At 41.8% G+C, this 13,897-nt stretch overlaps 1 protein-coding gene across 1 annotated transcript; it reads left to right on the top strand.

Moving 5' to 3' along the window:
- Nucleotides 1–1,796: 1,796 nt before the first annotated feature.
- Nucleotides 1,797–7,392, top strand: RAN (RAN, member RAS oncogene family). Its single transcript, XM_068157402.1, has 7 exons — nucleotides 1,797–1,905; nucleotides 2,888–2,930; nucleotides 3,835–3,919; nucleotides 4,014–4,139; nucleotides 5,096–5,283; nucleotides 5,846–6,016; nucleotides 6,121–7,392. The coding sequence occupies exons 2-7, from the start codon at nucleotides 2,895–2,897 to the stop codon at nucleotides 6,163–6,165; spliced, it is 651 nt and encodes a 216-aa protein (XP_068013503.1). The 5' UTR covers nucleotides 1,797–1,905; nucleotides 2,888–2,894; the 3' UTR covers nucleotides 6,166–7,392.
- Nucleotides 7,393–13,897: the final 6,505 nt, after the last annotated feature.

The raw sequence follows: 13,897 nt of genomic DNA, 5'->3' as shown, positions 1-13,897 counted from the left end.
GAACACCTACTTACCCATGATGATAAAACAGATGATAAAACCTAGACACTACATATTAATTTATCTTCTTAGTAACAACTATTTGCCAGGAGCTAAATAGGGGCATTTTAAAATTAGAAATCTGTTTATTTATCCAAACCTGTTTATTATTCCAAATTGGAATACAACTAAAGATACTATTACCATTTTGTTTGCAGGGGAAAAAAAAAAGTGGTTTACTGATAACTTCGTAACACTATTGAGAAATTTCTAAAGTACACTGAGTCTATACACAGTTACAGAATGCCCCAAATACCTCCCTCTCCCACCCCCCCCACCCCCCCCGAAATGCTTTAAAACTGCCAGATTCCACTGCTGTTTTTTTTCTGAGGTCCTATTTATAAACACATACCTATTTGTCAAAAAGAGAGGTGGATGTCACAAGGGGCTTACAAAGATAGTATTGTGCTGAGAAAAATTTGAGCTACTCTGAAAAATGTCCTTCCTGACACCTAGAGGCGATCAGCAAAAATGCTAAGAAATCCACAAACCAAACTCGTCCAAAAAAGGGAAGGCAAAAAGTCTATAAGCCAATGTTTTTGGGTTTTTTTTCCAAATACAAAACCTTATGCAACGTTTGTATTGGCATTACACTATCAAAGAAGCAAAAGACATAGCTCAGCGCAGCCACTCTTGTAAAACTTTCTGCATATGCTGCATCTATGTCTGTAGAAAATGAACAAGAAATAAGCTATCTCAGTATGTATCACCTGCTATGAAATGTTTTACATGTTAATTCAATTCAGAAATGCATTTTAAAAACACTTTATTCTGGATTATGGCATACATCAACTAAATTTATACAGGTCACAACAAAAGTTCTTGAAGTATATCAGAGTACCAAATATCAGAGGACCTTAAAAATCTGTGTCAAGCCGTTAAGTTTGGTATTTACAGATCTATGCAAAACGCTTATGTTCTTTGAAAGTAATTGTTTTAGCGGCTTTCTTCCACTGATGTTTGGATTTGAGAGCTTCGAGAACCATTGCAGATTCAGGTCTTACAAAGCAACTTTTGTTTTCATTAGTGCACTCTCTAGTGAGTGCAGGTAGTTTGCATGAAGAACTGAAAATGTCGTGAGGGGCATTTAAGGAAAGACCTTTTGAACACAGCTGTTTTTACCAGAAAGCTGTTCAGTTTAATTCTATTGCTGCTTTCAAAGACCAACCACTTTATCAAACTGTGATAGAAGAATTTTAGTTGGTGCAACTTAGTACATGCATTTTTTAAGCTTCATCTGTAGCAGAGGAATCCTCCACTGACCAAAGCACTTTCTGATGCCATTAGTATGGTTAACGTGGAGATGCCGGAGTTCCCTGGGCAGCTCCACCTGACATAGGAGTTCTGTCGCAACCCTCACCAACAACCGTAGGCCTTTATAGCTGAAGGTGCTGCCTAGACCCACGGTTCTGTCCGTTCTCTTCGCGGCGGGCTGCACAAGACTGGCTCCAGGCAGTTCAGCGGGCCGAAACTTGCTGCAGCCGGCAACGGGGCGTGCGCGCCTTCCCGCCCACACTACAAAGGAACCGTTCCCTTTAATCCGACGGGCTACATCAGTGTCAGCTGCCACTCGTGGAGAGACAGAGCCGAGCCGCCTGCCCTTTCCGAAGTCGGAGGCCGAGCTCTGGGCTGCAGCCAGCAGAGAACGGAGCCAGCAGAGAACGGAGCCCGCAGGACCGGGCCCCGCGGCAGTTCCACGCGCGCCCGGCGGGCTGCCTCCCGCCCGCCCGCCCCACGTGACGGCCAACCCCTCCCCCCTCTCTGTGGCCGCGCGGCGTCGCTCTCCGGGTATTTGAACCGCGCTTCCGCCATCTTCCCAGCGCCCAGTCACTGAGGGGAGCGCCGCGGAGAGAAGCCTTGGCAAAGGTAACAGGGTCGCGCCGGCTTCCTCTTTCTTCTAGGAGCGGGCGTGGGGGAAGTATGGCCGCTTTAAAAAGCGTGAGCGGTGGGCATGGCGGTCACCGTTAACTACCGCCTAAGGAGGGGGGGTAGGAGGTGGGCTGGGTTGCAGTGAGGCTGGGCCTGAGCGAGCGTTGCAGCTGCAATATTCGACTCATGTGGCGGCCTTTCTCTCTTTACCCCTCAGGATGGGAGAGGCAGAGGGGTAGGAGCTGTGCTGTGCTCCGTCCCGGATAAAAGGGCGGGCGAAATCCCGGGGACACGGAGTGGGGCCTCCAATGGTCCGAGTCCGCGAGGGGGAGGGGAGGTGGCGCGCGCTGCTCAGTCATGGTGGCTCATGGCGGGGAGAGCGTGTTGGGCCTGTCGGTGGGGGCTGGGGGAAGGCTGAGGCCTGCTCGGGAATAGGTCTCTGGTTAGGAGCCCTAGAGGACTCGCTTTGGGCTTTCTTGACCAGAAAGTGATTTTTTTTGGAAGTGTAGGATACGGATTCTGGGCGGGTTGGGGAGCACTTTCTGTGGAGCGAGGCAGGGATCGGCCTTCGCTGATGTGGCCTTCGGAGGCCGGAGTTCACTGTCTTTTTTTTCAAGCCCGAAAGCTAAAGGGGTGCGGTGGCGGTAGCCTGCCGTTGCTGGGGCTCCGGAGGTGGGCGGGGAGGGGCCGCCGCCATTACCGCGCGCACTCCTGCTGCATGTGGGGAGACGTGGAGACGCTTCCTGCCCCATGAATGGGTCCGGGACCACGCGTCTCGACGCTGGGCAGGAAGTGGGCAGGGGGGGAGCGCGGCAGGGGCTGGGCTTGGGCCTCCGCAGGCGGGGAGGGCTAGCGCGCGCGCGCTCTGCACGCGTCTAAGGAGGCGGTTTGGGAACCGTAAACGGTGCCCGGCCCCTTCCGGCCGGGCTTTGAATCGGCTCGCACGTTGTGAGCTCACATGCTTCCATTTCCCCTGCAGACCCAGCATGGCCGCCCAAGGAGACCCTCAAGTGCAGTTTAAGGTAAGGGAGCAGTTCAGTGGTTTCTAGAACTTTTTTTTTCTCTCCCCGGTAGAAAAGTAGTACGAGCGACTCTGGAATGCCAGCATGGGTGGTAGGTTTGGTTTTGAAGTGCTGGTCTTTCCTTAACAGTGCGCCTAATTCATTGTAATATTGCATGTAGCACGTGCAAAAAATTCTGTTGCACAGTCTGATGCTATTTGTGGTTTAGCATAATAAATGCTAGTGGTGCTTTGCCTATACAGCAATTTTTAAACTTAAAAAGTGAAGATCATAGCTAAAAGTACTTAAAGTGATTTAGAATAGTCTGTTTTCTGTTGTGTATTGTTTAGGGAAGAAAATTTTAAACGTTTCAGAATAAAATTTCTGTGGTAGTGTGGGTTGGGTTTTTTTTGTTAACAGCCTTAAGTCCTTATAACACCCCTTCATTGAAAGGTTGTTACTTGTGTTTCTTACAATACTGCTACAGTATTCCTCTAGCTAGTAGTGCAGTAGTTTGAATTGGTGATTGAGGGGGTTTTTATGTGTAGATTTTTCAGTTCTAAGATTGTAGTGGGTTTTGGTTATTTGGATGCTTAAATAGTAATGTCTTGTGGAAATGTGATCATGTTCATATTGATAATGCCAAATATTCTTAATACAGTCACTTACACTTCAGTGGAACCATACTCACAGCTCATTGTAGTTTCCAGCTACAGAAACTATATTACTCTGACCTATGTTGAGGTGCAATAGGCTTAACTAATTGGGTTCCAGTACAGTGAGTCACTTTGTGGAGAGTTCAGTCCTTTGTTAATGGCAATTTATGGGACCAAAGTCTTTGTAATAATAATTAGTATTTGCACTTTAACCAATAAATGTCTCCAGAAGTGTATTACTCTGACTTTTTGTGTTTGTCTGTCTGCAGCTTGTTCTGGTTGGTGATGGTGGCACTGGTAAAACAACATTTGTAAAACGCCATTTGACTGGTGAATTTGAAAAGAAGTATGTAGGTATGTCTTGAAGAAACATATGAGTTGTAATACTTTGGAACTAGAAATGAAATTCACGACTTGCTAACTGCTCTGCTTTTTCTTACTACTATAGCAACGCTGGGTGTTGAAGTTCATCCTCTGGTGTTCCATACCAACAGAGGCCCTATTAAATTTAATGTATGGGACACAGCTGGTCAAGAAAAATTTGGTGGCCTGCGAGATGGCTATTACATCCAAGGTAAGATGGTGTGTCTATATGGAAATATTCTCTACTGCTTACAGTTCAAACCTTCTATTCATACTGGCTACTCTGCAAGCCACACTAACAGCTTTTAGTGATGAACTGGGTTCTGGGTCTTCAGGTTCTTCCTGTCAGTCCTTTGCTAGGCAATGTGTGCTGATGTAGGAGTATTCTAAGATTGTTTCAATGTGCTGTTGCAGGCTTTGGTATATAAAAATGCTGCACCTTAAATGACAAGATATTGCTGATTGGGATTCAGTAGTTAAAAGGTGAAAGCATATGCTTCAGTTAGTATACGTCTCTCTTAATGTACTGTGCTGAGGCAAGGACTTGGAGAACACAAACTATAAAATGGTGGCTAAAGTGTAGTGTAGCTCTTTTTCTGAAGAAGTACTAATAGTGTTCCTTCTCCTTGGGTATGCTGTGTTCTATGCGTACTTAAGACACTTGCATGTCTAGAATTTTCCTAAGGATTATTGGAGTTTGACATTGTTGTTTCTTTTAGCAGTATCAGGATCAAATCCAGCCCTTACATTCTTTGAAAAACTAAACTATCCTGGACAAGGGCATCCCGAGATGTGGATGGCAAGCTCTCGGCCTACCTGATGTCTGAGATCAGTTAAATGGGTTAACTAATTTCTGTCAAATCTTTGTGTAAATCAAAGCTGACTTCTCTAATGCTTGTATATTCTTACACCATGCAACACCATGTCACTCAGTAAGACTTTTATATTGATAAAACTAGCTAGTGTTGCAAATTGAGCCCTAAAGATGTGAAATGGTGTGGACCAGGTTCTGTAGACTCCTGCGTTGAATTTGTGAACAGAACTGTGAAGCTGAGAGAGTTAAAGGAAGTGCTTAAGCCTAACTTTGAATTTCTGTCCCACTTTCTTAATGAGCAAGTAAGAGCTTATACTCCTAATGTGTAACACTTTGCTATTATTTCCTTGCAGCTCAATGTGCCATCATAATGTTTGATGTAACATCAAGAGTTACTTACAAGAATGTACCTAATTGGCACAGAGATCTGGTACGAGTATGTGAAAACATCCCTATAGTCTTGTGTGGCAACAAAGTGGATATTAAGGACAGAAAAGTCAAGGCAAAATCCATTGTCTTCCACAGGAAGAAGAATCTCCAGGTATGTTCACATGAGTGTAGGAATCAAATTTGTTCCATCTGTTGACTGCCGTTGGGTTGTATGGGTGTTCTGCGTTTTGAATTACAGCTCATAGTGACAATTTACATCTCACTGGCAGTTTGAACCTAATTCAGGGAAGGGGAAGTGATGAGGCTAAAGATGACCATCACTGATTGTGACCAGGAACTATAGGCTCTTCAGAGAGTTTGTGTGCATTTGACTTCAACTGCTGAGAGTATCATCAGATGACTTAGAAGTGAGAGTAAAGCAGATCAAGTCACAGGAAAAGAACAGGTGCACTGTTGCCTCCTGAATGTTCTCTCTTTGGTCAGATTAGATGGCTTACTTGTGAGTTACCAGTTTCTGCCTATTTGAAACTTAGTTTCTAGGCATTTAGATTGTGATGTTCCTGAGAGCATAAACAGAAGTCGTGCAGTTGAAAAGAATGCTAAGGGAAAAGTAGTGCTGATTATGTGCATGTCAATCATAGTATGTCCTTAAGTGACAGTTAAAGGGGCCTTTTAAAAAACAAGTACAATTTGTACTTTTTTTCCCCCTACAGTATTATGACATTTCAGCTAAGAGTAATTACAACTTTGAGAAGCCTTTCCTCTGGCTTGCTAGAAAGCTTATTGGAGATCCTAATTTGGAATTTGTTGCCATGCCTGCTCTTGCACCACCTGAAGTTGTTATGGACCCAGCACTGGCAGCACAGTATGAGCAAGACTTACAGGTAAGTGAGAAGGGACACAAGTCAAATGATTGCCTGTTAATTAGTGTGGACTTCTGGGACAAATAACTGAAGAATAGTTCTTAACTGTAACTTCTTTGTTCCAGATTGCTCAAACCACTGCACTGCCAGATGAGGATGATGACCTGTGAGGGATGAAGCTGGAGCCCAGCGTCAGAAGTCTAGTTTTATAGGCAACTGTCCTGTGATGTCAGTGGTGCAGCGTGTTTGCCACTTTATTATCTAGCTGAACAGAACATGTGCTTAATCTTTGGGATGCTGAAAGAGATGAATGGGCTTCGGAGTGAATGTGGCAGTTTAAAAAAAAATACAAAACAAAATGAAAAAAACCCAAACAAAAACTTCATATTTTGGACCTGCATAGTTAGCTGTTTTTTGGACTGCAATTATTTCCCCTTTTGAGTTTCAAATATAAGACTGCTGCAGTCACATCAGAGTGTTAAGTGGTAAATCTTGTTTCTGTCATTCCCATTCTTTTTTGTTTAGGTAATAAAGTTGTATTTCAAGTATCTCTAAGCAAGTGAACTTTCATGCATTGTTAGAAAAACTCTTCAAAGTGTCTTCAGTGGAGGCTAATACTTGATTGTCCACTGCATTTCTCATTCTGTTCCCCTTTTCCCTCCTGCTTCTCATACTATGCTACTCTTGCTAAATCACAGCTAACAGTTAACCTTCCCATGATTTCACAAAGCATAGAGTTGCAACATCTGAGGAAAGCTGAACTAACCAGGTAAAATTAAAGCAGTGATCTCTTGACTGGGTAAGTGTGGCTAGATCAGTACTCCATGCAAATGGAATGTTAATGGTCTGCAGGGGTCTTGAGGGAAGTGTAGTTCAGCTTCTTTATGGTACCATTAGATGCAGTCTCTCAACTCTTGTTTATTATGTTCTACAATTTGCCTTCATGGAGCTCTGTCTTCAGTAGCCAGAAACAAATGGCATCTAGATCTGGTAGGTGACTTAAAAGCTGTATCTTTGCATGGACCATCATTCAGTAGAGCTAGAGCTGATGAAAATAAGCATCTTAAAATTCACTAATTACAAACCAGCTGTGGTTTGAGCTAAAAAGCTCTTGGCTACGAAACAGCGTATTGTCAAACCACATCTATATAAATATCTAAACTTTACTGTAACTGCACCAAGTTCTTAATTTGAAACTTGCTTATTACAGCACAAATGGTGGAAAATGTTGACTTTTAACACTACCTTGTAGAGATTAATCTTGGTCAATAGTACTGCTAGTAAGCAAAACTAAGATACCATTTTTCAGTAGTGTTTGAGTACATGAAGCCTTGAACTCTTCAGTTTTGTATTTTTGGTTTCTTAATAAAGTGGAGCATTTCATTTATTCCTTTTAACTTGCATGTTTGTGTACATAACTGCTACCTGAATATTTAACTGTTCAACTACTCTGGTACATGCTAGCAAAAGTGTGGACTATGATTAGTTCTGCAGTACTGTTGTAAGGAAATCATTAAGTTGGTATGAGTTGGTTTGGGGTGTGTGTTTTGTTCTGTTCAGTGAGAAGCTGAATTGTATTTAGGACCTGATGCTCGTTAATGAAAATAAGGGATGTCATATACATAGTCTGTTTAAAAGCAGCCAACCAAAACCCACTTAATACACTGAGTCTTGCTCCATCATCTTGCTTTAATATCATATTGTAGGTTCTTGCCTGTAGCATTTACTAATTTACCTGTGCATATCTTTAATATTGCTGGCTTGACTATCTGCTGCTGCCATACTAGCTTGAAGACAAAAAAGAGCTACCACACCTGTCTCACTTCTGAAAATACACTACTGGGGGGGGGGGGGGAATATTTATAAGAGTTAAGTAGTTCTGCAGAGTTGATAGGCCTTAGGCTGAAAAGGCAGCACTGAAGTTGTGTGTATTGTACCATAGTGTGTAGGGTGTTCTCTATAGCTTGGCCTGCTGCATGTAGGTACTAAGACTTAAGTATGAATTCCTATGGAACAGATAAGATGCATGAAGAACAGAACAGCTGTTTAAAGACTCCTATGAGCTTTTCTTTGTAATCCTCAGTATTATTTCGGGGCCCCTGAAGATGAGATGTTTCAAGTTGAAGGGATTACTCACAGCAGGACTAATATTTTTAGAGTTGAATGAAGTCCAGCTGTTGTAGCTTGGGTTGCCATTTCTAGTCCTTGCTAGTTGATAAGGTAGCCTCAATACACCTGTGCAAATTCCTTGGTTGAAAGTCTTTAACAGTAGCAATTCTTTCTCTAATTTGGCTTAGGTAAAACAACTCTTTACCCATTTAGACAAGTAGTGAGGAAAATAAACAGTGTTCCAAGAATGGTCTCTACTGGGACTCTACTGCTGAGACCAAAATAACTTTTTGCCATGTCTACTCTTGTTTTACATGCTTGACCCCTATATAGCTTGATAAGCTTAATTACAGTTCTTGTGCTCCCCACACACTGTTTCCCCACACACAGAGTGCAGTGTGGCCAGCAGGAGCAAGGAAGTCATTCTGCCCCTATATTCAGCACTGGTTATGCCACACCTTGAGTACTGTGTCCAGTTCTGGGCCCCTCAATTTAAGAGGGACATTGAGACACTTGAATGTGCCCACAGAAGGGCAACAAGGTTGGTGAGAGGCCTCGAGCACAAGCCCTAAGAGGAGAGACTGAGTGAGCTGGGATTGTTTAGCTTGGAGAAGAGGAGGCTCAGGGGTGACCTTATTGCTGTCTGCAACTACCTGAAGGAAGGTTGTAGCCAGGAGGGGTTTGGTCCCTTCTGCCAGACAACCAGCACTGGAACAAGAGCACACACTCAAGCTGTGCCAGGGGAGGTTTTGGTTGGTAAGAAGTTCATGGAGTGATTTGCCATTTGAATGGGCTGCCCAGGGAGGTGGAGTCACCATCACTGGAGGTGTTGTAAGAAGTGACTGGATGGGGTGTTTGGTGCCATGGGTTTAGTTGATTGGATAGTATTGGAGGATAGGTTGGACTCTGTGATCTTGAAGGTCTTTTCCAACCTGGTTAATTCTAAAAAACTCTTAATTTGTTCCTATTTCTGTAATACTACTCGAGTATTTGACCTTCCAAGCTCAGTGTTAGAGTAGGGGGGAGAACTAGCACATGCACAAAATATGTAAGGTAAAAGCCTTAGGTTAAACAGGTAGCATTTTGCCATGTCTGTTCTGACAACTCCCCTGTTCCCCCCAGGGGAGGGAAAGTAACACAAAAGAACCCTTCTGGGTTGAGATAAACAGTGAAGATGGAGATGGTACAATACACAATCACCTTAGTCTGCTTGCAGAAAAGCACAGCAAAATAAAGAATCAGAAACCAGTGACCTCCCCTCCCTCCTCTGACCCTCACCCTGCTCTGTGGGAAAGACCACCACCCTTGAAGATGGAAGCAGGAACTGGAACAAGAAGGTTCTGATACTACAACCTAAACTTGAAGCTCCATGATACTTTGCCCAACCAGCAGTTTAATTTTGAAGCATGGTATTGAATAGCAGCAGCTGATTCAACTCAACCCGTGATGGAAGTGCATCCCACGACTGGGCCAGTGTTCCTATTGCGGCACTAGTGCAGTATAGGAGTAGGTTGGCTGATTTTTATTTTGGGTAGTCATAGTTCATATCTCACTGTGATGCTGGAAGTCTGTGACTGAAGGAATCAGATTTCCACATTTCTACTGCATGCTTTAAAGGGGGGAAAGTTGCCAATAAGAGACTTAATTTCCCCACATAATTTAATATTTTATATAATATGAATAAAAGCTTGTATTGTTTGATCTATCCTCTCCAAAATCATGGCTTTATTATGTTAAATGGGAGCATTTAAAAGTCAACTTCATCTGTATAGTTCCTGGTTTACTCACGGTTACCTATTTTCACATTGACCTTTATTAAGAAAGGTACTGAAAAGGGCAGTTAAAGTTGTTGATGTCAACAGTTGTAGACAGTCATAAACAGGAATAAAGTTATGACCAATAACATCTAAAGAAATCTTTAACCAGTGGCCTTGAGTGACAAAAATCACCGATTATACTCTGAAGTATCCGAAGGATCGTTCTTCATAGAACTATTTAGGGCTTACATACAAAGTGTTAAACTGAAGAGAGCAAATCAAAGGGTTAAAAAGTTTGTTTCCACTCTGCCAAGAGCTTGCTAGAGCCATCATTGCGTGTGTGGTACCAGTTCCAGCCACACGATGGCGCACGCTGTCTGTAGCTGGTTTGCTCCAGCGAGACTGTCAAATTGAAACGCACCTCTTGGGGTTGCACAAGCGTCGTGTATTCAAGAAGGATGCAATGTGGATGCTTTTTGGATTATTAACAATAGGAAATTACTGTAATGCATGTGCATTGGCAGATGCTAGCTAACAAAAACGGAGCAGGTAAAAAAATTTTGCTCTCTCCCCTCCTCCCCCCCAATATTTTTATTTGTTGCAAAATGAGATTAAACATATGGCCTTCTACAAAGATTGGAGAACAAGAAAAAATAAAGTTCCTCAGGCACACTACATATTTCTTAGGTGATGAACAGCATCTGTGCTGTCCAGCTGAGGTCCCTGGTTCAGTGTGGAGTAACTGCCTGACAGGCAATTTGTAGCTGGTGTAGTACTTGCGGAACTCCTGGCAGCTGTTGCACAGGAAATCAGTGCAGTGTGGTACAAAACCAAAGTGGTATCTTCAGAAGCGCAGCCTCGATAAGATACAGCAATGGGCAAAATGTTGTATTGTTCAGTGAGATGACATCTCCATGTAAAGAGCTGAGCCTGTGAGAAAGAATAGGAGGGAACTCAAAAGTATGCAAGTTAGGATATCAGAAAAGGTATGAAGAAAGATGTCAATTATGATAACGGTGAATGAAACATTCCAAAGCATAAGTAGCAATTATATTTAGTGGAAGTCTGCTATTAGGTACTAAACCAAGGAGAAGAAAGTAGAAGGAATGCCAAAACTCTCGGACAACTGGAAGCTTCTGCTCGGTTTTCCACCACAAAGAAAGTAAAATAAGACCAGCTTGTTATCCAATAAATTGCAAGAGCCAGGAAGTGCTCTCTGGGGACTTTAGCAAAAAGCTTTAAAGAGAAGAAATAGACCTAACAGAAAATTGGTTTTATTACTCCTTTCAGTTATTTTGATTGACTACTTTTGCAAGTGCTCTTCAAGTGCTTTAGTTATAGGCTTTCAAAAGAGATAGATGCTGCCTTTTTGATGTGTGTGTACAGTGCCTTGTGTAACTAAGACCATCTCCTGACCCAGAGACTTCAGCACAACACGTGTGAAACAATGCTTTTTGTTTTCATATAAATGTCACATATGAGCCTTGTGGAATAAACACAAATGTAAACACATACACAAAACCTCCTCTGCTGATGGGAGAGTAACACTATCTGCTTGGGTAAATTATACTTTCAAAACTAGTTTGTATTTTAGTTGTTGTTGACATCTACCGAGTGGATATATGTTCCTATTGGTTTACCCCTAGCAGAGGACTAATGCTTTTATCCTGTCTGAACAGTGGATAAATTTTACTTTTAAATACATGACATCCATCACTGGCTATTTAAAATCCAACATGTTAAGTTCTGTAATGGCATTTTCATAGGTACTGGCTTGACTACAAAGCTTTTTCTTCCCTGTTTAATTGTGCATATGTGACTTGGTGTGGGTAAGCCTTAATGATTCTGTGTCCCGTTCTTCACCCTACCTCACTTTGCCTGTGCTAAAAAAGGCTTAGAGCCCAAGAGAAAGAAGGAAAATGCTTACTCTCTTGAAAAATCAATATTTCTAACTAATTAGAAAGGATCTGAAGGTCACATCAGTTGTCTTGAACTGCAAGGGACATCTGAAAATGACAGCTATTCAAGCAGCCTATGGAAATCACTGTGAGACTGAAAAATCCACTAGAAAAAGAAAAGGGGATTTTTCTGATCTCCATGTCCTATCCATTTTCATAGTCAAAATCACATTTTGAATGGTTGATTTTACTTTAGTTTGCTTTACTGCAATATGCATTAAGAACAGTGGCAGACACAGTTGTTTCTTGTTTTGGAAATATTTTTTTTAGCCAGTTCCATGATTACAGGGTATCTCTTGTGATTTTAGGATCTTTGAGATGGCTGTTACAGCCAACAGATGTAATTTCTCTAATCATATTATTAAGCATTACATAGAGTGTAATGCTTAACCAATAGGAGTCACAGTGGTCCAAAGAGTGCAGGGAAGAGAATTGATGCTGGGGTTTGTTATATATCTTGATCCTCCTTTATTGATGGAAGACATAAAACTGCAAAACTCAGTACCTGAAACTCTGGGACTTAGTCTGGAACTTAAATCCAGAATTCAATTGTCATGCTTAATGGTTACATTTCAGAATTGAAAGCTCTTCAGATCTTAAGAGCACAGATTTGGAAGCTACTGCCAACATTTTAGCCAGCTGTCTAATTCCTGTCCCCACCCTCTTCACTGCTTTTGAAACTTAAATCTAAAATAAGAAACCAAAAAAGATAGGAACTGTGTCATTCCACATAGAATGAAAAGTCTTTAATATGGACATCTATAATAGGCTCAGATGTTCTTAGTGAGAAGTAATTTGCAGGTTGTCTTGTGTGTGTGTTCTCCATTTGTGCCGGTAAACTTGTTTCACAAAGTAGTTGAGTAAAACTTTCATGCAGTTGCTTTTACCCAGAAGAGCACGAGAGAATTAAGTAAGACTGAAAAAAAAATTGATAAGTTTGGCACTGCTTCCAAAGGCCAAACTGTGTCATGGTGAAATACTTCTGTAATCAAGAAAATTTCACTACCTGGATGCTACCAAAAATTATGCAGTTACAGGCAGTGGCCTTTTGACAGATAAGTTTTGGCTTAAATAAAGAATTTGTGTAGTTTGTTTATGCAATTATCCCATCTTATGTAAGCTTGACATTAAGGCTCAGATAACCAAAGATCTGATTAAAGCAAATCTTTGGGAATTGCACAAAAACTTCAACTAATTGGCAAAAAATATAGAATATTCTCTTCAGTGTATGGAGTAAGCGGTTCAAGTCAGTACCACAATGCAACAACAACAAAAGTCTAATGAACAGGATGATACAGTAAATAGACAACAAAAATGTATCCAGTTACTGTTAATTAGGAAGTAGGACCTCATCCAAATAAAACTTAAATCTGTAATTTAATGGATGATGTTATTCACCTGATTACCTGGTCTTTGAATCCTGAGGCTCTTAATGTTTTCAGAAAGATTGTATAAATTAAATCCGATTAGCATTACATCTATAGCATGATAAAAGTATTCTCATCTGCTTAGGCTTAAATTTCATTGCCAAGAAGCTGTGCTTTGTTTTCTGGCATCGACCAGCAACTTCTCATTTTCTTAATTAGAAAAATATTTTTTTCCGTGATAACGTTAGCCTTTTGGAGTTGGCTCTGGGGTTTGTGTTTGTTTGCTTTTTCTTGGGTCTGAACTGTTCAGTTTGTCCTTTTCGGTACAATCAACCAAAATTTCATTAAATATTTTCATGAGCGCAGTCGACGTTTTGACTAACCTTGTCTAAATATCTTTTACTACTTGATATATTCTCCAGACCACAATCATGCAGTGTCCACTCCCACCCTTTGATTGTCTTTTGCTGTTGTGCAAATTGTGTTTTGCACTGTGCAAATAAGATCTGTAAGGCCTGAAATTTTTCTCCCCATGAAGTTTGTTCTCATTGCTTTCGTGGTTCTTTGCTGAACTGTGAAGCACTGAGTCACTCAGCAGCAACCATCTTCATGCAGGTGGGTTCCTCCCAGAGATGGGGGCCTACTTAAGAGCTCATTGACGTAGCTTGTCACATTACATCACACCAAACAGTTGCTCATTCAGCATTATGT

Source organism: Melanerpes formicivorus, unplaced genomic scaffold, assembly GCF_026170545.1.
Source record: "Melanerpes formicivorus ecotype bairdi unplaced genomic scaffold, bMelFor1.0.p_v2 SCAF_36, whole genome shotgun sequence".
NCBI classification, from domain to species: domain Eukaryota; kingdom Metazoa; phylum Chordata; class Aves; order Piciformes; family Picidae; genus Melanerpes; species Melanerpes formicivorus.
This window is presented reverse-complemented; position numbering and strand designations above follow the sequence as displayed.

Bases quoted from the DNA above. Each gene is read 5' to 3' on its own strand.
- RAN (XM_068157402.1), top strand. From the start codon at position 2,895: ATGGCCGCCCAAGGAGACCCTCAAGTGCAGTTTAAG. The intron at 2,931-3,834 runs GTAAGGGAGCAG...GTCTGTCTGCAG, and splicing joins ACCCTCAAGTGCAGTTTAAG to CTTGTTCTGGTTGGTGATGG. The intron at 4,140-5,095 runs GTAAGATGGTGT...ATTTCCTTGCAG, and splicing joins AGATGGCTATTACATCCAAG to CTCAATGTGCCATCATAATG.